The 24,526-nt window shown below is 34.9% G+C and overlaps 1 protein-coding gene across 2 annotated transcripts in view; it reads right to left on the bottom strand.

Annotated features, from left to right (window-relative positions):
- Positions 1–326: 326 nt before the first annotated feature.
- LOC141491140 (protocadherin-8-like) overlaps positions 327–24,526 on the bottom strand; it is a 49,118-nt gene continuing 24,918 nt past the window's right edge. The window contains exon 4 of one of the 2 annotated variants that reach the window (XM_074191771.1): positions 327–530. In XM_074191771.1, coding sequence (XP_074047872.1) covers positions 433–530 — 98 coding nt within the window. In that variant the 3' untranslated portion in view covers positions 327–432. The remainder of the gene's footprint in view (positions 531–24,526) is intronic. The other variant, XR_012469474.1, reaches the window with a different exon arrangement.

The following is a 24,526-nucleotide window of genomic DNA, read 5'->3' as shown; positions in this document are numbered from 1 at the left end:
CTTTCATGCCTCAATTTCCTCATCCCAAAAAAAGAAATGGGGAAAACAGTTGTGAGGAACAAAAGATCTAATATATGTAAAGAGCTTTGGAAATCTTAAAGCATTATATGAATGCTAGCTATTATTATTTTGAATCATTCTTGTGGAATAAGTGCTCAGTCAATATGTCATTCAGTATTCAGCTTACATACACTGTGTGCAAAGACCCACATTGTCTGTAGTATTTATCATCCAACAGTCGGGTTTTGATCTGAGCCAATGCAGTCATTTGGACTCAGGCTCTGAGAACAGCCTTAGGGAGGGAGGTTGGGAGGCAGAAGACTGACTGTCAAGGTTTCTGTTTTTATTGAATGTTCCTGTGAGCTGAATTGATGACACTGATCAGAGTTGATTCTGCCACATAGAGCAGGAAAGCAAAGAACTCTGTTGATTTTATATTAGTGGCTGATCGATGGGGGTCAGCTGGGTCCCTGGAGACCTGTTGAGTTTGAGGATCTCTGTTGCATTTGATGACTCCATTCTGTGTATGTCTGCAGATAGAAATGAAGAAGGTCAAGATTAATCCCTTCATTCAGATTCAGAGAGTATACAGTTGATATTGACCCCTGGGATGAAAAGAAAGAAACATTTGAGTCAAGCCAAGCAAGGTTCTGTGTCACTTCAATGTCTGAGAGAAATGGAGCACTTTAGTAAGTGGATTTAGACTTCTGCCACACCCCCAATACCTTACTTGAATGAATGAATGAAGAATATTTATTAAGCATTTGCAATAGGAAAAGCATTGTACTGAATAGTAAAAATATAAAGACAGAAGTGAGACAATCTCCTCTCTCTCTCTCTCTCTCTTTCTCTCTCTCTCTCTCTCTCTCTCTCTCTCTCTCTCTCTCTCTCTCTCTCTCTCTCTCTCCCTCCCTCCCTCCCTCCAAATATACACACATAAAGTTTCCCCAAAATTGCATGTTAAAATAATTTTTAACATTTTTTAAGTTTTGAGTTCCTAATTCTATCTCCCTCTCTCCCCTCTCCTCTCTCTGAGACAGTAAGTGATTAGATACAGTTTATCTATATGCAAATATGGAACACTTTACATACTAGTATGGAAACTTTCCATTTTGTATAAGATTTAAATAAAAAATAAAAGGAAAAAGAGTAAAAGAAAGAGTGAAAAATAGTATGCTTCATTCTATATTCAGACAATATCAGTTCTTTTGCTGGAGGCTAATAGTATGCTTCATCATTAGTCTATTCATGGGAGGGTCAATATATGCAGGAAAGTGGTGACTAGGAAGGGTGTTTTGGTCTGAGAAGTCACAAGACTGGTGAAGAGAGCTTCCCAACATGAAACTTGTTGAGTCACCTTTTCCATTAAAATTAGTAATATTGATTTGATTAGGTTTGCCAGAGCAAAAGATAGAAAGAAGTTCTACAAGTTCCCTTAAGGCTAATCAGATCTTAGTGTCCTCATCACAACCATCCTAGAAATTTCACTCTTCTCTAGATCCTTAGAGAAGGAATAATGCCAGTGGTCTGGGGCTGGTCATCTGAAGATATGGGTTCAAATCCTTATTGTGACAGCTATTAATTTGGCAAGTGTCAAATCTCCTAATCCCTTTGAGACTCTTTTTCTTACTTATAAAATGATAATAATAATCCTGATATTGTTTTATTGTTCTTCTTGTTGTTGTTCTAAACAAAAGCCTATTGCTTGGGGTTTTTCCTTTATTTGTGGAGATCAATGCCAGGTTATGTGTGAGGGGCAAGACAGAGTTAGGTGAGAACTTCAATTGTCAGTCACTCCCTCTTTGGAGATGCTTCATCATGATATGGGAATGTTTTGATGAAACCACATTGTAAACTATAGAGCTAGAGAAATAGAGTATCCTTACCATTAGTAGTTAATTCTATATCAGATAGGTGGCATGGGCATCATGGACAGAGAATCCATGACATCAAAGTCAGGAGGATCTGGGTTCAAATCCAGCCTCTGTACATGCTAACTTTGTTACCCTGGACAAGTTATTTAATCTCAATGTCCAGGAAACTTTATAAGACTTCTGAGTTTAGAATGGTAGATAATATTCATTGATAGGAAGAGATTCCTCACAGGGAACAAACTACATTAATATCAACAAAACTGTAAGTTGTAGATATGCAGAAACAGGGATTAGAGGAATAAGCAAACAATATACGCACTGTGAATATAAAGAAATTCCCTACTCTCAAGGAGTCCACAGTCTAACTTCCAAGGAGGATAATATGCAAATAACTATGTACAAACAAGATCTATTCAGGATAAGTTGGAAGAAATCAAAAAAGGGAAGGTTCTAGAACTGAGGGGAATTAGGAGAGGCTACATAAGATATGAGATTTTAGCTTAACATAAAGTTGTTGCCAAAAAAAGTTAATAAAGAAGAAGAAGAAGAACAAAAACAAAAACAACACCAAATAATAACAAACAAAAAAGAACAAGAAAAAGAACAAAGGCAAGAATAAAAACAAGTAAGCAAGAACAAGAAGAAGAAGAATGAGAGGAGGAGGAGAAAGAGGAGGAGGAGGAAAAGAAAGAGAAGAGAAAAAAGGAAAAGGAAGAAGAGGAGGAGAAAGAAAAAGGAAGGAAGAGGAATTACTTTAAAATTCACAAAGCACCCTAGTATTTCATTTTATCCTCCCAACAATTCCAGGATATACCTGCTATTATTATTCCCATTTTACATATGAGGAAACTGGGTAAGACAGAGCATGGAAGTCAGGAAAGCCTTTGCACAAGTGGTCCTCTATGAATGGAATTCATTCCTTCACTTCTATTCTTACAAAAGGTCTTGAACCCTGAACTCTCAGTCTGGATGTTAGCTTCTACACAAAGACTTAGGAAACCTAGATGACATAATGGATAGAGTGTCAGGCCTGGGGTCAGGAAGACTTCCTGAATTCAAATCTGGCCCTAGTTATTAGCTGTGTGACTCTGGGGAAGTCATATAAACATGTTTGTCTCAGTTTCCTCATCTTTAAAATGAGTTGGAGAAGGAAATGATAAGCTATTGTAGTATCTTTGCCAAGAAAAACTGAAATGAGGTTCCAAAGAGTCAGACATGGTTGAAATGACTAAACAACAAAAAAAGCCCAAGGACTTTATTCTTCCAGTGATTAGCCCTCTCTGCCCCTTGAAATTATTTCATATTACTTTGAAGATACTTTAGTTATGTGCATATTAAATCCCCCAAATATAATTGAGCACCTCAAAGTCAGAAACTATTTCATTTTTATCTTTATATTCCCAGGGACACAGGGACCCTGCCCATTGACAATGTTCTTTTTTTAATGTTCATTGAATTGAATTGACTGGCAAAGTAAAACGTCTGTTCCATTGAATGGATCCAGAAGCTTTGTTACTGACATGTCATCTCTCTTCCATCTTTAGTTTATTTAAGCCCTTACCCATCATACTGTTGCCACACAGTTTGGATGTAATAGCTACACAGCGTGGACATCATTAAAAGCATTATGACTAGAGGCAGGAGCACGAGGCTGAGCATCTTATTAAGATGGCATAAACAACTGCAGTTCATTCTGCCCTGGAGCCTGACATCATTGTCTGAAGAAGAATGTTGAAAATAATTTATCTGGTAGTGTTCTACTTAAACCATCAGATTGTGCAAAGCCCCATGAAGTCACAAAAAAAATGTAATGGCAAATCGTTCACTGTGGCCATCCAGTAGTTAATGAGCAACTCGCCCCACTCCACCGCCCCCCAGGTGCCCAAGAAGCGAGGATTTAAGTGTTCCAGTCTCTAGAGCTGCCATGACTACAGAGCAACCATCGCAGCCAACTGGAGTCACAGCCTCCTGAGAAATGACAGATTTAAAAAGAGAAAATGTGTGCTGTTGCTTGAGGCAAGTTATTTTAATATAATGCCACGATGACAGCTCTCCACATTTAATCATCAAGCTCCTGATTTTTTGCCTCGACAGTAAAATTTCTCCCAATTTTGGGGTGTAGGTAAATGTTCTCTTTTTTTCCTCATCCACTCTTGTGGATGGCTGACAGTTACACTTTTGCAAGTAATGTTTATAAATTTCTCCAATTATTTTTAACGAAATGTAAATAATCAACTACATGAAAGAGAGGGCTCTGAAAAAAAATAAAGCAGGTGCATCATTCTTTCTGTGCAAAGCCTCTGGGGCTTTATAGTCTCCAAAGTGATGCAGACATGCCACTCAGAGGGTTTCCTCTCTCCTTTATAGCACTGTGACAATTTCTTTTTTTTAATTATTTCTATGATCGGGGCTATCATCCTTGCTGTATATTTGATTATTTATTTTCAAAAGTGGGCCAGGGCAATTTGACTAGTTCCTCAATATAGGGGCAGCTGTTATCCTTGAGTCAACAACCATTGAAAACAACATTTCTCACTAATTCATATTCAAACTACAGAAGAAGTTGATGACATTCTCACAGGGGTTTTTCCTTTTTTTATACATGACAAGCTAAAGTAAATAGAGATGAGATGATTTTGTTCAAAGATACACCATGAGTCAGGGTAAAAGCCATAACTTGAACACAGCACTCTGGTATTTATTCAGAGACAACGTCTACAAACACTGGTAAATAAGAAGCATCCATAGTTCAAGATAGACATACCCCTACATCAACATAGGAGCTGTCAGTGTGAGAAGCAAAAATGCAGGTGCAGGGAAATCCATACCCACAGTCTAAGATCAGCTGCTGGTAATTATACCCCTAAGGAGTAATTATACCCCCAGCACATATCAAGAGAAATGCCAGAACTCTACCCATGTTGATGATTGTTGAAACCAGCTGCATTGTTTACAGAGATCCATAGCAATTACAGTACTATTGGGATACATACTGTGTGTATCGGATTGAGACAAACCCGAGATCATTGGAGGTCCCATGCCCTCAGTGTGAAAAGTTCCATTTCTTCTTTCAACTTAGGTATGAATTTTGTGAGACTTCCCACAGATGCTTGCTTCAAGGCAAAACTGCTGAGGGAATGTCTTGTTTGTGTGTTCTCTGGAAAAAATGATGATCTCTAGGAAGACTTCACTTGCTGTGTGAGTCTCTAGAGTCGTAGGAGTGAGCTGGTAACCCATTTGAGTTGGATAAATCAATGCAAGATTTGGCCTATAAAGATAACCAACTTCAAGACTTACTTTGCACCTAAAAATATAAATTTAGAGTGCTTCCTTCCCCTCAGGTAGAAAATAATAATAGGAGAAAGAAAGCCCACACGTTAGCTGCTGCTTGGCTTTGCCCATACAAAGCAGGTTGGAAAAATCCCCATGATACCAAACCATGCCAGTAAGCATGCAAGCTCAGGTAACCCTCAAATTTACTAGTATCTTTTTATTATTCTAATTCAGACCAGCCCTGCTGCCTTCCCAAGAAACAGAAAATAGAATTGAGATAAGGAATACATCTTTTTTTTCTGTGCATGTACAAAATGGGAAAAAAACTAGGACTATGATTTCCTTATATATTATGTAGAGAGGGGAAAAAAAAATATATATATATATGTATGTATGTATACAATGCAGAATTAATTCCTAACTGTGTTGGAAGATCTAAATATAAATAATTCTTTAGTATACCTATATGTGCACATTCAGTCTTCACTACAATTGTTTTGCCTCAAAGGGCCTTATTAACCATAGTGTCAGTTTTTGAGAGAGAGAGAGAGAGAGAGAGAGAGAGAGAGAGAGAGAGAGATAATCATTAGAATCTCTCTTTTAAATGGAAAGAACAGTGATCATTTGAGTTCCCCATGAGAGGGTGAAAGCATTATGGACTCAGAACCAATGCCAAGGTGTTTAGAAACTGTCTCCTGCCAACCATCTCATTTTCACCTATTCCTAAAATCTAAAGCTAGGACTTGTTAGCAGCATGCTTGATGATGATGTGAAACATTCCAGAGCTTTGTATTGTATTTCTGTGGAATAATTAGTTTTCTAGTTCATTTCTCCATTTCCAGTCTCAATCATCAAAAAGCAATGATAAGGGTAAAGGTCATAGGGGTGTAATGGAAGTTTTAGAGCCCTGCTGCTAATGTGTTTGGATATGGGTTCTCAGAGGCAGTAAGGGTAGATAGGGTTATATGGTTACACGAGTAGAGTTAGAAGACTACAGTTTGGATTGGTATAGGTTCTCTTCTCTGGTTTGAAGTTGAGTTGGCTATTTAATAATGCATCTGAATAGCACTGATGGGGGCCTCTGGGCAGAGCAATGCTCTTCAAATTCAAACTGCTTCCTAGAACAAGGATGTTTAATGTACTTAGGAAAGCATTGGACCTGATTCTGCCCATATTGGAACCTATGTCATCTTTGGTCCCTTTCTTCTTTTTCAAATATATTGTGATACAGAAAAAAAAAATCAATGGACCTTAATAAGAACTCTTTTAAAAGCTGTGCATTTCAAAAGAGAAAAAAAAACTCTTAAGGTCCTGAACCAATTTGACTGTATTTATTCTACAAGAGCTCAGTGTAACAGCCACCAGATCACCTCACCACAGGTTCCAAATAAAAAATTTTGAGGGCTATTGAACACACTGTAAGTTTTCACAGCAGATGAGTGGGAAGTTATTTAGCACAGTTGTCTCTGTAATTGTGATACATTAGAGAAATTTTCAGGGCTCAATGGCCCTCAGAATTTCACTTTCACCTGTACAATATGACAACCTGGTGTTAGCATTCTGCTCTCCAGACCATTAGTACTGGCGGGAATGCTGTAGACATTACGTTATCTTACAATAGGACTCCTAGGTAGCTTTTTTACTTTTTTCTCTAGATTTGGTGAAGTGAATCTGTTTCAAGAATCAGAAAACAATGATTAAAAAGGAACCAAGGCCACAGCAATACCTTTTGAACTTGAACTGGTCTGTCATCTGTTTACTTGGCTCTGTCTACATTTTTATGAAGCTAACTAAAAGTTATTTAGAACTTCCAACACAGTTATTTGATGTAAAAATAAATAAATAAATTAAAGAACAGCTCTTCCTCTTGTGTCAGTTAAAGCACCTACTATGAATCAGGAATGCCCTAAGACATATGTAATTGAGGTTTGCAAACTTTCTGTTCAAGTGAATTCCACACACCCTAGTAAATGTATAAGAGGACATGGAAAAGAGTCATATAGGATGGACAAGCAATTACACCATGGAGGCAAATGCCAAATCTTTAGGCTCATAAATTCATTTGAGTATTTGTATATTCAGCCTTGGACTTTTTTTTTAATGAAACTAAGAATTTCTAGTTTCTCAATTCTGCTTTCTGAACCCTGCATCATTTATTTAACTGTTTTAAGACTTCTTGAATTGTTTATGGCATAGAAATGTTCTTGGGACTTGTGACACTATATTCTTCATATTAATATATAGGTTCAGGATAGCTAGGTGATGCAGTTAATAGAACTCTGACCCTGGAGTCAAGAGGCCCTGAGTTCAAATTCAGTCTCAGACACCTGATACTAGCTGAGTGACCTTGGGCAAGTAACTTAAATCCATTGGCCCCACAAAAAGAAAAACAAAAAAACAAACACATTTAGGCTGTCCTCCCTGATCCAATGCATAGTTTGAAAATGAGAACATTATATTTAACTTATGCTTGAATTAGTTACAGTGTTTTAATGACTTGCTTCCTTTTCCCAATCTCTCTTTTTGAAAAAGTCTCATGTGATCTCCTTCTGAGTTTGAAAGTATGATTCTGGGTTTTTGGCCATTCTTGCTTTCTGGTCTTACATTCATTCCTTTGAATAGTCTCAGTAGTCTGAAACTGCACCTTCAAAAGCAGGAAAAGTTCCTTTAAGAAAGGATTACTCCAGACAAAATCAGGGAAGTTTGTATTTGCTTGATAAATAATTGTCATTTCATGGATATCTTGGTCATTTTATAATGCAAAAGCATGCACCCAACAATGACAACAAAAATATTTAAGTGGTGAGAAGCAAAATTATTGAACTGGGAAAACCTGATTTATTGCCATAATATACAGTAATAATGTTAGCTGGAACAAAATAAACTAATTGAAATTGCTCCTCACTTTTCACCTGATATTACAGTATATGCTGGGTGTTGTTGTTATGATCACTATAGTATAGAGTATGGAGAAAACATTAATGAAAATATAAAATGAAGGCCAAAATTAGGTAGAATATATATATATATATATATATATATATATATATATATATATATATATATATATATCCAATCCATCATTTATTAATTGTTTACTCTGTATATGATAATATGAAAATTAGATAAGTCAACAGGTAATAAAATAGATATACTTCTGGACCTAAAGTCAAGACAAGTTCAAATCCAACCTCAGACACTAAAGGTATGATTCCTAGTAAGTCACTTAATGTTTATCTGATGTTTTCCTTATCTGTAAAATAGGGATAGTAATACATCTATTCAAATGGTTAAATGAGATAATATTTATAAAGTCTTTTGTAAGCCTTAAGACACTCTATGTTATTTCTGAGTCATTTCAGTCATTTCCTGACCACATTTGGGGGTATTCTTGGCAAAGATACTGGAGTGATTTGCCATTTCCTTCTCCAACTCATTTTACAGACAAGGAACTAGAGCAGTTTAAGTTGTTTACCCAGCGACTCACAGCTAGTAATTGAAGCTGGATTTGAACTCATGAAAATGAATCTTCCTGGTTCCAAGCCCAGTGCTCTATCCATTGTACCACCTTGCTACCCAAAAGCATTCTATAAGTGCTATCTATTATTATGTGCACAAATAAATAATTCCAGAACATATACATAGTCATTTCCCAGAAGGAGAGAGCACTAACATCCAAATGGGATCAGGAAGGACCTTATGGAAAAGATGGCATCAGAACAATGTTTTGAGGAAGCTAGGAATTTTATCAAGAAGAGGTTAGAAGAGGGCATACACAGGAGATCACTTCTACATAGAAGCAAAAATAAAAGGCAGAATTTCACATTGAGAAAATAGCAAATAGACCAATTTTTCTGGACACAAAGGGTGTGAATGACAAGACTGGAATGGTGTCTGGAAGCCAGATGGTGGATGGCTTTAAATGTCAGACAGAACAGTTTCTATTTTATTCTCAAGCCAAACCTATTGGAATGAAGGAGAATGCTACAATGACAAAAATGAAATGTCTTGTTTGCCCACTTAACCCTATTCAGACACCCTCTTTAACATAAGACATGAACAACACAACAGCCATTACCTATCCTGGAACCCAGATGTCTCCAGGTGCACATACTTCAGCAAAAGATCCTCCATGAGTACAGAAGCTGTGGCCAATCCACACCACAGGATATTCCTGCTATTAACACAGCTCATTTCACTAATGTGTGCCTAGAGTATAGCTATCTCATGTAGGATGATTTCTCTGGAGCTCAGAAATATTGCAAACATTCTGGCCATGTGATATATGTAAAACTGTACATTGTTGTGCTTAGTCATTTTCAACTATTTCTGACTTTTTTCTGACCTCATTTGGGGTTCCATTTCCTTCCCTATACAGAACTACAGAGGGCTCTCAAATCCTTTACTGACTACAGGGAGAAAATGAAGACTTTGAAGTAGTTAGATCGAAGAGCAGAGCATTGGACCTTAGATCAGGAAAACCTGAGTTCAAATCTAGCCTCAGAAACTGATTAGTTGTGTGATCTTGGGCAAGACTTCAGGCAAGTCTGTTGACTCAATTTCCTCAACTGTAAAATGGAGATAATAGTAAGGTTTTCATCATGTTCAAATGAGACAGAATTTGTAAAGTGCTTAACACAGTACCTAATGCATAGGAAGCCTAAGTAAATATTCATTTCTTCCCCATTTGTCCAACATGTCCACCTATGTGAAACTAAGGAGCCCCCATAATGTATGGGGTTCATTACTCCTTCTTCCAGCCAATTAGGAACCCAATGATAAGACAGGCTTCAGTCCTACTGGACACGATGATGAAAGATAGGATGAGTCTATTTATTGGATTCTTACTGGAACATTAATCAGCAGCATGTCAGTTTTCATTTTCTACTCTGGTATCTGTGATGTTTGACTATAGTGGGCTGATGCTATAAAGGAACCAAAAATGCACATTCAACTCTACTTTAAAGCAAAAGAACAAAGATTTAAATAAAGTATATTTAGAATGAGAATAAATTTAATTAAGTGACTTTTATGAGCTATTAAAGGAAAATTGTTTAAATACTATAAACTATAGGCAGACCCAATATTATTTTACTACATCATTTTGAACAGTAACCCTCTTTGAGTTAGAAATAGGGTTAACCTCCCCTTATAATAGTCAATGTCCCCATAAGGTAGAAGATGTCTAGACAGAGAAGAATTCCAATTTTCACATTGGATGGAAGGATAGGCATTTTACTTATAAGTGATAAAGACATCCGTCTATTGTACATATCTACAGATGTCACCCATTCTCAAAATATGGGGACAGAGGAAAGTTCCAGATTCTATTAGATTTGTCCCATGGCATGTCAGTCTCCCTAGATTCTGGTTTTTCTCAGATTAATTTTTGATTCAAGGTCTTATCTCAGTTCATTTCTATGGGTATCTAAATTATGCCCTATAGGCTTTCTTAGTTATTGGTTATTTTTGTTTGCCTAGTGCTGTGACCACAGTATAACTCCCTTACTTGTGAGACTTTCCATATAGGATCAGTAGACATCTCCCTCACTTCATGCTAAAACAGGGATGTTAACCCCTTCAATCACTTCCCAAATTGCTGATCATGACAATATTAGTCACATAGAGAAGGATTAACTACCAATTTTTCATTTTTAATTTTATCTCAGAGATTTAAATGATAACATTGAAAGGACGGTGAACAATGGGAATGTGGGTGGAGAGAGAATTGTGATCTGAAGAGAACAGTTCATTTGAATAAAACCTAACTGGTAGCTCATGCTGTCAACTACAGAGATGTAATCTACTTATCATTTTTCTCTCCTCATTCATTGGAAGGTAAGAGAAGTAGAAATCAAATTCATTGTACAGTTATAGTAGGGGACTACTCCCTCACCTGGAATGGCAAAAAATGAAAATGAATATATGGGAGATCTGGAAATGCATTGTATCACCCACTGACACTTAGCAATTTCTTTGAAACCTCACAACTCTGATCTACAAAAATATTCCACCAAAATTCCTGTGAGAAAGGAGAGGGAAAAGGCAACAGAATCAACCTACAACTGAATCCTTTCCATCTGTTCTTCCTCTCACATGGACCAAAAATCCCCAAACTCAATTTCAATGAAGTATCAAATTGAGAAACCTTAAACAATGTCTATGCTCCATTTCATGAGTTTGATGGCTCAATAGACACCCTTTCTGGTCTGGGAGCCTGAGAATCCAAAGTTACGAGTGTAATAAAGACTATCACCCTCCTTCCTGCCACTCTACAAAAGAGCTACAGGGTATTTCCTAAGATCAGTACAAATTCCTTTATCTCTTGAATCTCCAATGTGATAAAATTATCATTGATATACAAAATGATTGCCTTGATCTACTTGAAATCCTTAGTAATCACAAATGTTTCAACAAATTTCACTGCCACCAATTACTAAGGCAGGATAGTTGTCTAATAAGTAATTATCTTTTTGAAAGTTTTTCAGTAAAGACTGGAACAAAACAGGATTTCTGGTTAAGCCTGAATAACTCAGAAAGGTTAATTAACCAAAACACTCTGTTCTTCAAGTATTCTGGGTAATTGAAGTTGCATTTTTTAATCTGGGGTCTCCAGGGGTCTGTGGTTAAATTTCAGGGATCCCTGAACTTGGGTGGAAAAACATCTTCACCAACCTCTAAGTGAAATTTAGAATTTCCTTCATTTACTATTTAAAAATCAATAAATCATCATTTTGAGGAATCCATTGATTTCATTGGTCTGCCAAAAAAAGATCTGTGACACAAAAAAAAATTAATAAGTACTATTTTAAATAGTATCAAATGATGCCAATTATCATTGATGATTGAAAATTGAGAAAAGTAGGGTTGGAAATAAATGTGACCATTCTGACTCAATGACTATTTAACTCATGGGAAGGCCAGGAATCTAGGTCAATAGGATTAGTAACTATGGGAGTCAAGTCATTTCTATAGTCACAGGAACTTTAAAAAAAATTAAAAATAGCAGAAGAGTTGTATCTTCAGTTTCTTCCCACCTTTGGCTACTGTCCCTTCATTAAGAACTCATGTTCAATGGAATGTCAAATAAAGACAAAGCCAATTCTAGGGCCTATGGAATTATCTATTTAGAGTTCTTCAGTTCTTCAGGACCTCAGAGACCAATCAGTACAAATAATTCATTTTACAGAAGAGAAAACCAGGAAGATTGTGACTTCTCTAGGTATATAGATACTACCACAGATGGTGGCCCCTGTAAATGTTCTGTCAAGTTAGTGAGAAGGTTGACATTTCAGCTGTAAATGTCTCTCACAGATAGCTGTATAAGCCACAGATCCAAATTCTGATTAGCTGATTATAACAAATTCCCTCATCTGTTTTGTGTAATCAAGCAGACTGCCAATATGCTAAAGGTATAACTTGCTTAGACCCTTCAAATTATGTTGATTTGAGATGTGCATTCATCCCATTGACTAGTCAAAATGGGTATCTGCTTAAACTGGATGAGTAATGCAAGCTTGATTTTTGCCAGTCAATGCATTTTTTTTGGCAGAGGTAAATAAAGTATTAACGTAAAGGCATGAATTTGGAATCACAATATCCTAGTTCAACTCCTGGCCCTGCTATTTAACAACAGCAATGGTAATAACTAACATTTATATAGTGCTGTAGTGTTTACAAAGCACTTTACATACATCCAGGAGATATCCCAGGAGCAGAACAGAGGTCCATATATAACATTTGATCTAACTTTGATGCTGTCCTTTATGAAGGCTTATAGAAAATTGTGGCAAAATTTGGGTAACTCAAGAAATTCATCAGTTATATGTCAGTTTATTACAGCATGCTAGTATGGGTTCTGAACAATGGACAATGCTGTCCAGCCCTTTCCCAGTCACCAATGGAGAGAAGCAGGGCTGTCTATTGTCTCCCATGTTTTTTAGCATGATGTTTTCAGCAATGTTGTAAGATACCTTCAACAAGAACAAAAATGGCATCTAGGTCATATATCACAATAATGATAAATTTATTAACCTGAAAAAACTATAAAGAGCAAGGGAGAGTTGGTATCTGAATTTTTGTTCACAAATGATTGTGTATTCAATGCAGTCTCTGAGATTGAAATGCAACAAATGAAATTCTAATAGCACAATATCTATGTACACATATAACTTCTGATTGAAATCTAATCACTGACCACTGAAACTGATATTTTCCAGTTTAGATGATTGCCAAAAAAACTGGTACCAAAATCTATGGTATATGAAGGGAGTGTGTGTGTGTGTGTGTGTATGTATACTAAATGTATTTCACTTATAGAGTTCAAGAATAAAGATGGAAACTTTAGTAAGTTTTTCCAGTAAGTGGACAACTTTCCCTATCTAGATAAAATATGTAATCCTTGCTAATTAATGCAACAATGGTGATCATTGTTTTCTGTGAGAAAATTTAGTTATCTCAGCAGCTCATAGGAAACCAGATCCATCCAGTTAATGGCCATTTTTCCTAAGCAATGGTATTTCAAGGTATTCTCCTACCTTTTCCAAGATGTAAGTCATTTAAATGACTATGTGCTCCAGTTATCAATGACAATGGATTATGAATTCTGATCCCCTGTACAATTTGGAACTTCAATGAAGTCTTCTCATTTTTCAGCTTTTAACTCCATGCAGATTCGACGCCTCTCAGATTAATTTCAGTGATGAATCTGATTTCAAAGAACATTCATCCAAAGATGAACCTCTGCACCCGCTAATGTATTTCAGTACTTTTACTAATAGCTTTAGAGAGATTTTTAATTTATATTTCACTGTATATTAAGATGTTCTCCTTCTTGCTCTCCTTCTTCTTGGGAACATTTTTCATATTTCAGATTAGGACAGCAAACGTTAGAACTAAATGAATGAGATCATTTTGCATATTATTCAGATACCCACACAGGTCAGGTGTTTTAATACTTTCCCATCTATAATTTATTTCTGTACTTGTTGAATGTGGCTCCTCATGTGTCCTTTTAAGTATCTTCTTAATTTTAATGGCATTTTAGAAAATTATTTCAGTCTGTTCTACATGTCGATGTTTTCAATCTAATGGGAAAAGGCCAGGGGGTAATGGAGTAGAAGCTTTTCTGGTTTGGAGATACAGCCCAATAAGAACATTTAACTCAGCTATTACTTTGCTCATTGACCTTGGGTAAGTCACTTAACCCCTGCATACTTCAGTTCATCCAGTTGTAAAATGGGGAGGGAATAATTTGCCACCTGTCATCCTTGTAGTCATTTCTATAAACATTCTTCAAATGACATCTGTAGTTGTTCTGATTTCTTGAGAGAAAAAATACTAACTTTACTGACTTCTCTCTTCCACTGCCTTCAGTCAAAAGGAAAAATAACTCATCATCAACTCTAGCTTAGAACTTTATATATCTGAACAAGTTAATACAACTATTGTCCCTGTCTTTGTTCACACTTCTAGAGAATGTGTCAGATTATGAAGCATTTTTGCAAATAGCATGACTTATTTAACAGTAAAATAAAACAAAATGGAAGCCCAGTACTAGTTATTTATGCACTGTTTAATCAGGCCTAGCATTAAATTATTTCCAGTTCTAAAATGGCAGAGTGAGGAAGAAATTTCCCTCCTAAATTCCCCTTCAAACAAGTAGAAAATCACATTGGAATTGATCTAGAAGCAGGGAAGCAGCTTATCAGCCTGTCTGAAAAAGGTCTGTCTCACTGGTATAGGAAAGAATTAACATTCAAGAGCAAAAGTGGCAGCAGGAGTAGCCAGTCTCATAGCATGGGACCTGCAGAAAGGTTCTAAGCCTAGGACAATCTACCAGTAAAGAGGCCCTGACCTCCTGTAAACTAGGAGTCCCATGGTCAAGTGAACAGTTTATGTGGTGCATCAAGTCTCACACCTACAGCAAACCTACTCCCAGCACAAGCCATTGGGGAGACCTTGACCCCATTGCTGACCAGTAGAAAAGTCTCATCCTGGGACTGGTCAAATACAAGACCATGTTTCTGAGTCTACCACTAGAGAGACCTTTTTCCCATAGCAACACAGTAACAGGGCCCTACCCCTGGACTAGTTCAGCAACTAAATCAAACTCCCAGGAGAGACCAACAGGGAGAGACTCCCCCCACCCCCATATAAGCCAGAAGGGAAGCCTACCTTCCAAGGAAAGCAAACATCCAAGCCCTGAAGTCTAGTGAAAGACATCAGTAAAACCTAGAGTTCCAGCACCAAAAGACCCTGGAACAGAGTAGGACCATAGCCCAATAATAACATAAAAGTCATTAAAATCATGAAAAGTCATAAAAGGCAGAAAAATGTCATTAAAAAGGCAGAAAAAATGAGAAAAAAATAACAACAAAAGAGCTTGATTAAAGAAAGGTACTACTATGATAGGGAGGATCAGGGTATAAACCTATAAGAGGATAATAGTGTCAAAATGTTAAATGTAAAACCTCAAAGAAAAATGAAATTTGGTCTCAGGACCAAAAAGAATTTCTAGAAGAATTAAAAAAGGATTTAAGTAGAAAAGTAGAGGGAAAAAATGAGAAAAGAAATGAAAGTAATACAAGAGAATTATGAAAAAAGAGTCAATAGCATAGGAAAGGATAAATTAAAATGTACCAAGGAAAACAATTGCCTAAATAATAGAATTAACCAAATGGAAAAGGAAATACAAAAACTCACAGAAGAAAATACTTCCTTATAAATTAGATTTGACCGAGAGGAAACTACTTTATCAGACATCAAGATAAAAGTTTAAAAAAAACAAAAAAGTAAAAAATAAAACTTAGAAAAAAATGTGAAATTTCTCATTGGAAAAAACTATCCTAGCAAATAGATCCAAGAGAGATAATATAAGAATTAATAGAATATGTGAAAACCATGATTTAAAAAAAAAGCCTGGACAAAAACCTTTCAAGAAATTATCAAAGAAAACTACTCGGGCAAAATAGACATTGAAAGAATCCACCAATCACTGCCTGAAGGAGATCTCAAAATGAAAATTCCCAGGAACATCATAGCCAAATTTAGAGCTAAAAGATCAAAGAGAAAGTATTGCAGGAAGTCAAAAAAAGAAACAATTCAAATAGGGAGTTGCAGTCAGGATTACACAGGATTTGACAGCTACCACATTAAAGAACTGGAGATCTTGGAATATATGCCAAAAGTCAAAGGAATTAGGATTACAACCAAGAATCACCTACCCAGAAAAAAATGAATATAATCTTTCTGGGAAAAACTGATATTTAACAAAACAGAGGACATTCTAGCATTTCTAATTAAAAGACCAGAACTGAATAAAAAGGTGAAGGAACATAAATAGATAGAAAAGAAACAAGAAAGAGAAAACATAACAAATTCAATAAGGTTAAACTGTTTATATTTCTATATGGCAAAGTTAAAAATCTAAGAGTATATGTAGACAGAGGGTGTCTATATAAAGTAAAATTGTTAGGATGAAAACAAAAAAATAATTTAAGGAGTGAGAGAGAAAAATCACACTGGAAGAAAGGGGGGGAGAGACTCCGTGGGGTAAATTGTCCCATATAAAACATGTGAGAAAGAACTATTATAATGGAGGGCAAGAAGGGGTTGGACAAAGTTTAAACCCTGCTCTTATAAGAATTGGTTCAAAGAGGGAATAACATACTCACTTAGATATAGAAATCTATCGATTCCTATAAAGATGTATGGGGGGGAGAAGGGATTGATAATACTAATAAAGGTATATTGGAGAAGCTGGTGATCAGAAATAAAACGTTTGTGAGTAATGAAAAGGTAGAGGGTAAATGAAAAGGGGATAAACAAGGAGAAAATAGCAAAGAGGAAAATACACATTTGTCTGAACTATAAATGTGAATGGGATAAAGTTATTCATAAAACAGAAGGGGATAATAGAATGGATTAAAAACAGAATCTGACAATATGTTGTTTACATGAAATACATTTCAAACAGAAATAAGCAGGCTAAAGGTAAGGAGCTGGAGTAGAATCTATTATGCTTCAAGTGAAGCAAAATAAACAAGGGTAACAATCATGGTCTTAGATAAAGCAAAAGTAAAAATTGATCTAATTGAGAGATAAAGAAGGAAACTATAATGTGTTGAAAGGTACCACAGACAATGAAATCATATCATTATTAAGCACATATGCACCAAATAGTATAGCATCTAAATTTTTTTTTAGGTTTTTTCCAAGGCAGATGAAGTTAAGTGGCTTGCCCAAGGCCACACAGCTAGGTAATTAAGTGTCTGAGGCCAGATTTGAACCCAGGTACACCTGACTCCAGGGCCGGTGCTTTATCCACTATGCCACCTAGCCACCCCCTCATCTAAATTTTTTGAAAGAGAAATTGAAGGAGCAGCTAGGTGGCACAGTGGATAGAGCACCTGCCCTGGAGTCAGGTGTACCTGGGTTCAAATCTGGCCTCAGACACTTAATAATTACCTAGCTGTGTGGCCTTGGGCAAGCCACTTAACCCCATTTTCCTTGCAAAAAACCTTAAAAAAGAGAGAGGTTGATTGAGTTAAAGGAGAAAATAGATAATAAAACTATACTCAACTTTCCCCTCCCAGAACTAGATATAGCTAACACAAAAAATAAACAAGTTAAGGAAATGATTAAAATTATGAAAAAGCTAGAAATGGAAAATGGGAATAAAAAGGAATATATCTTTTTCAGCAATATATGGCACCTGCACACAAAAATGATAGGACATTAAAAACCTCACATCCAAATGCAGAAAAACAGAAATAGTAAATGTATCATTTTCCTATCATAAAGCAATAAAAATTACATTCAATAATCATCAGTGGAAAGAGATATTAAAAATTAATTGGAAATTAAATAATCTGATTCTAAAAAGCAAGTGGATCAAAAAACAAATAGTAGAAAAGATTAACAATTTCATTAAAGAAAATGACAACAATGAGAAAATATATCAAAATTTATAGGATGCAGCAGTACAGAGGGAAAATTATATATCTCTAATTGCTTACATCAATAAAAAAGAGAAAAAATAGATCAATGAACTGAATGAAATAAAAAACCTAGAAAAAGAAAAAATTAAAACTATCCAATTAAGCACCAAATTGTAAATCCTGAAAATCAAAGGAGAAATAAATAAAACTGAAAGTAAGAAAACCATGGAACTAATAAACAAAACTAAAAATTGGTTTTATGGAAAAATAAAATAGATAAACCATCAGTTAATTTGGCTTAAAAGGAAAGAAAGTCAAATTACTAATATCAAAAATGAAATGGGTGAATTTCTCACCAACAAAGAGGAAATTTAGATAATTGCTAGCAGGTATTTTGCCCAATTATATGCCAAAAAAATTTACAATCTAAATAAAATAAATGAATATCTATAAAAATATAAATTACCCAGATTAGCAGAAGAAAGAAAATATTTAAATAACCCAATCTTAGAAGAAAAAATTGAACAAGCCATCAATGAAATTCCTTTGTAGTAATACCTAGTTCCTGAGAGATTCATAAATGAATTCACCAAACATTTAAAAACAATTAATTCAATAATATATAAATTATTTGGGAAAATAGGCAAAGAAAGAATCCTACCCAGTTCCTTTTATAACACAGAAATGGTGCTGTTACCCAAACCAAGAGGAGCCAAAACAGAAAAAAAGAAAATTATAGACTAATTTCCCTAATGAATACTGATGCAAAAATTTTAAATAAAATACTAGCAAAGAGGATGTAGCACTTATATCACAAGTATCAAACACTATGTTCTGGTAGGATTTATACTGGGAATTCAGGGTTGGTTCAATTTGGGGAATACTATCAACATAATTGACCATATGAGTAACAAAAACAACAGAAATCATATGATTATTTCAATAGATGCAGAAAAAGTCATTGACAAAATACAGCACTCATTCCTATTTAAAAAAATCATTAAAGAGCATAAGAATCAGTGGAATTTACCTTAAAATGATAAGTACTATTTTTTTTAGTTTTTTTTTCAAGGCAAATGGGGTTAAGTGGCTTGCCCAAGGCCACACAGCTAGGTAATTATTAAGTGTCTGAGGCAGGATTTGAAGGCAGGTACTTCTGACTCAAAGGCCGGTACTTTATCCACCTAGCCACCTAGCCACCCTGATAAGTACTATTTATCTAAAACTATCAGCAAGCATTCTCTGTAATAGAGGTAAAGTACAAGTCTTTCCTATACAATCAGGGATGAAGTAAGGATAAATATTATCATCTCTATTATTTAATATGGTATTAGAAATATTAACAATAGCAATCAGAGAAGAGAGGGAATTAGAACAGGCAATGAGGAAACAAAACTCATTCTTTGAAAATGATATTATGGCATACTTAAAAAGTCTTAGAAAATCAACTGAAAACTACTTGAAATTATTAACAATTATAGCACAGTTGTAGGATATAAAAATAAGTCTACATAAATCATCAGCATTTCTCTAAATAACCAATAAAGTTCAGCAGCAAGAGTAGACAATATAAAAATACTTGGTAATCTACCTACCAAGACAAATCCAGGAACTATATGAACACAACAATAAAATTCAACTGGAAAATTATTAATTGTTCATAGGTAGGTTGAGTCAATTTAATTAAAATGATAATTCTATTTACTTTATTTATTTAGTGTCATACCAAGCAAACTATCAAAAATTATTTTATAGAGTCAGAAAAAAAACAGCAAAATTCATCCAGAAGAACAAGATCCCAAGGGAATCAATGCAAAAAAGTGAAAGTGGCCTAGCCATGTCAGATCTCAAACCATATTATAAAGCAGTAATTACCAAAACAATCTAGTACTGACTAAAATAAAAAGCGGTGAATAGGTGGAATAGATTAAGTACAAATTACCTTATAGTAAATGACCATAGTAATCTAATATATAATATACACAAAGATCCAAATTTTTGGAGTAATAATTCATAATTGCACAAAAACTGCTGGAAAAACTGCAAAACAGTATGGCCTTTTCTGATTCCCTTTTCTGATTCTGATTCCCTCTGTTGATTATCTACAATTTATCCTACATACATCATCTTTGAAAACAGTTATTTGCATATTGTCTCCCCCATTACATTGTAAGCTCCTTGAGGACAGAACTGTCTTTTGTCTTTCTTTGTATCCTCAATGCACTTGATAGTTACTTAATGAATTCTTCTTGACTGGTCTGCTACATTTGGAAGTCATTGGTTTTGTCACTAGAGAAGTCTAACACATGTGAAAGAAAAACAGACCATCTAATCTACTGCCATACTCATAAGGAAAGGAAAAGCTAAGTTACTTGCCTACTTCACACATCTAACTGACTTGTGATAAAACTAGGACTGAAGTCCAATGCATCTAATATTTAGCCAGGAACTTGCTCCTCTACCTTTTTAAATTATGGAAATTAAACTCATTGACTCTACTTAGATGACTAAGGATATTTCATCCAACTCTAAAAATTTATGATTCTGTGATCTTTATTAAAATCCTTCTTTTTATTGTCTTTGTGACCTGTTAAGAAATCACTTAAATTTTCTAGGCTTCAGTTTCCTTGTTTATAAGAAAAATGAAAACATTAGAATACATTGAACCTTTCATGTGACTTCCAGATTCCTATTTATAATGCTATTATACTATGATTTTTTTGTAATAATTTGAAAGTTGATAGGGAATGTAGAAATTATATAGTCCAGTGACCATCTCTGAAAATAGAAAAACTGAGTCTTATACAACTGAAATGATTTGACTAAAATCACTTAATTAGGAAGTGGCAGAGCCATTATTCCCTTCCCTAGGTCTGTACTTAACATTCATGAAACAGTTAAGTAAAAACACAAAGAATACATAAAAGAGACAAAGTTCTATGTAAGTTCAAATCAAGGAAGAGCAAATGGGATAGTCAGTACAAGACTTAATCACTGGAAGAGGCTGGAGTAGAGTTGACTCTCAAAGAAAGTCTAGTCTTCAACAGCTAAAGGAGAGAGGAAAGGATATTGCAGGCAAAGGAAGTCAATGTGCAAAATCTATAGTTTTTTCCTAAACTGGCTTTCACTTCGCCTTTCCAGACATTTTATATTCTCTCTTTCTCTCTCTCTTGCATTTTCCTATCAAATTCACCTAATGGCTGTTTCCTAATCATGATAGTGCATCTCCCTCCTATGTGCCATTGCATAAATGGTTTCTCATGTTTTTAATACACTGTTTCCTCACCTCAACCTCACAGAATTACCAAGTTATTTCAAAAGCTCAGAATAACAGGTTGTATTCTCCCAGTAGCTACCATTCACTCCTTATTGATAGCAATTTTTTATTGCTTTAGATATATTTTGAATTTATTCAATGAATGAAAAGTCTGAGAGACATTGTTCTGGTCAATTAATAGTAATTTTATCAAATATAGCCAGCAAATAATCAATAAATTGAGGTCAGAGATCTTCTCAATGATCCCTGAAGAACACTCAATGTTTAAATACCCTTGTAAGGGGAAGTTCAATAGCATAGTGGATAGAGCACCATCTCTGAAGTCAGGAGGACCTGGGTTCAAATCCAGCCTAAAACACCTAATACTTACTTAGCTGTGTGACCTTGGGCAAGTCACTTAACAAGATAAACTTGCAAAAATAAAAAAATACCTTTGTAAGTAGTGGGTGTTCTGTACATTTGAAATTAAATGTTTATTGGTTAGTGATTAATGAAAGAATAAATATTACAATAGGTGGGCTTATTCTGTGAGGGGTTGGGGGATGGGAGAATGTGACTGATCATGTCACAGTTGGACAAAGACAGTCATCTCAAGCCAGTCCATCCCTTCCTCTGGGGAAATCTATACAAAAAGGCCTATTCTCCACCCAGCATAAGAATTCCACCTAGAAAAGATGGTCTGGGTGGAGTGACTTCTTTGGGCAAGGTCAGAAATGTCCTTGAAGGTCCGGGCTTTGAATGAGGAAATAGAAAGGGAAAAAAAATCCTGGATTCTCCATATTGATAATTGATCAATAATAATCACTTCTCTCATTACATTTATTCCTGTTATAGACTCCCTAATAGATTATAAACTCCTTGAGGACAAGGATAGTTTCATTTTTTTTGCCTTTCTCTTCAGCCTATGTGTTGTAAACAGGAGATACTTAATTGTTTGCTGAATCATGAAATTGTTGAAATCCTGTTTCTCCTTCCTTTTCTCTTTTCACCTCTCCCCACAAATTATACTTCAAATACCTACTCCGAAATTGCCAATTCTTGACTACAATGATCATCACCAACTCATTATTTTAATCTATGCAACATTTTTAATAAGTCCTAGGTGTAGGTAGTCTTGACAGCCACCCATAATATGCAATTTGAAAAAAACCCAGAAAGACAATCAAAAAACTCTTCCCTTCTCAACTTTCTGTTCTACATGCAATTCTCATTGTTAATGTCCTTCATTTCTATAAAGTGATTTGCCTAAAAGTAAAATTAAACTAAAAGTTAATATAAAAATGTTGTATGTCCATAACATTCTACAGATAGGCACTATGAGAGGTGAGAGATTTCCCTTAATTATTTACAGTATTAATCTATAAGATATTAAATGGTGTTTCATTTATCAGGGTTCCATTTATCATACTATCTAGAACTCTCTCTCTCTCTCTCTCTCTCTCTCTCTCACACACACACACACACACACACACACACACACACACACACACACACATCCCTAACTATATGGAATCAAGAAATCAAACAAATAAGATTTTAGAAGAAAAAGAATCTGAAACTTTGCTTCATAGAGGATGAGTCAAGGAGAGGCAGTCCCAGATAAGACATGGTAATTGAAGACCCTTCATATGTAGGGCCTCTGAATATTAGAGAATGGAATAAAGATTTCTGGATACTGAAGTCAAACATGTTGCCCCCAAATTTTGCCTACAACCAAGTCTGAATGACAGTAAATATCTAGACTAAAAAATTATTTAAACTGAATAAATCAATTATTTTAGCATTCTGCTGCTGTGGCCTAAAAGTATAAATAATTATTTTTAGGCATCTGGGTAGAGTGTAGATAGAGTACTGAATCTGGAGCCAAGAATATCTGAGTTCAAATCCTTCCTTAGACGCTAGTTTTGTAACCATGACAAATTGTTTGACCTTTCTAAGTCTCAGTTTCCTCTCTATAAAGTAGGGATCAAATAAAATTACATAAATCACTTTGCAAACCTTAAAGTACTCTATAAATATTAGCATAAATTGGGGGGGTTATGCTTCATTTTTCTCAATAAATTATATTTTTTACTTGTTTCTCCCCAAACTGATAATTATATTTCTTTCTTACAATATTCCAACTGTCCTTTAAGTATATACTATCTCATCAGTTGGTAAATAACTTTTCATACACATATATATATATGTACCTATACATATTTGTATGCATGTATATATGTATAGGTATTTATCTAAATTCTTTTATATTTCCCTAAGAATTGCACCTCCTTTAGTACAGCTATATATATTTTTTCAATTTAAATAATCAAATAAAATAGAAAATATCTTAGTTCTTCTATTCCTTTTCCTCTAGTCACCAACTGTTTTAATTCCAGAAAGACTTGCTTCAGGAAAAACAAGGAGTGAGATAAGAAGAAATGCTTTCCTCTTACATTATTTCTTCTAACTTAAAAAGAAATATAATTGCACTAAGAGAATATTCTCAATTGAGCTGGCATATGCTTAAAGCAGCTTGTTCTTCTGCAATAAAACTAAAAGAAAATAAAAAAATAATAATACCCATTCAGACAGAAAGATGTACTCTTCATTTGTTCTAACCCTGAATAGAATATGAAATAAACCTAAGAAAATTGGGTTCTAGCCCCATCATCTTGACAGGGATTTTTTTTTCCTTATCTGTAAAATGGACACTGATTTAGCAGTGTAAATCTGTAGTTACTTAGCTAGTATGACTATCATATCAAAATGGAAGGGAGGAGTACATTGTAGTCATTCATTTGATCAGTCACTTAATAAACATTTAAATGAATACCTACTATTTGCCAGACACTGAAGCAGACCCTGGAGATCAAAAAAAGTGAAACAAACAGTTCCTACCCACAAGGAGTTTATATTTTATTGTATTGCTAATTATTTTATATTTATTCATAACACTACCACCTACCTTTGGTCATAAGATTATTGGCCTCCAATTTCTTTAATAAAATATTTTTAAAATAAATCACTTTGAAATATGCTATATTTCACACTAATATTGTTTCTATCTAATAAACTACTATTCAGCTATCAGCACATTCTTCTATTTCCATGGCATTGATTCAATACTGCTATAGGAAAGTTACCAAAGAACATAAATAGTACATTAAAAATGTACTGTA

This window comes from Macrotis lagotis, chromosome 6 (genome assembly GCF_037893015.1).
Source record: "Macrotis lagotis isolate mMagLag1 chromosome 6, bilby.v1.9.chrom.fasta, whole genome shotgun sequence".
NCBI lineage: Eukaryota > Metazoa > Chordata > Mammalia > Peramelemorphia > Peramelidae > Macrotis > Macrotis lagotis.
Note: the sequence above shows the minus strand (reverse complement) of the source record. Positions and strands in the feature narration are given on the sequence as shown.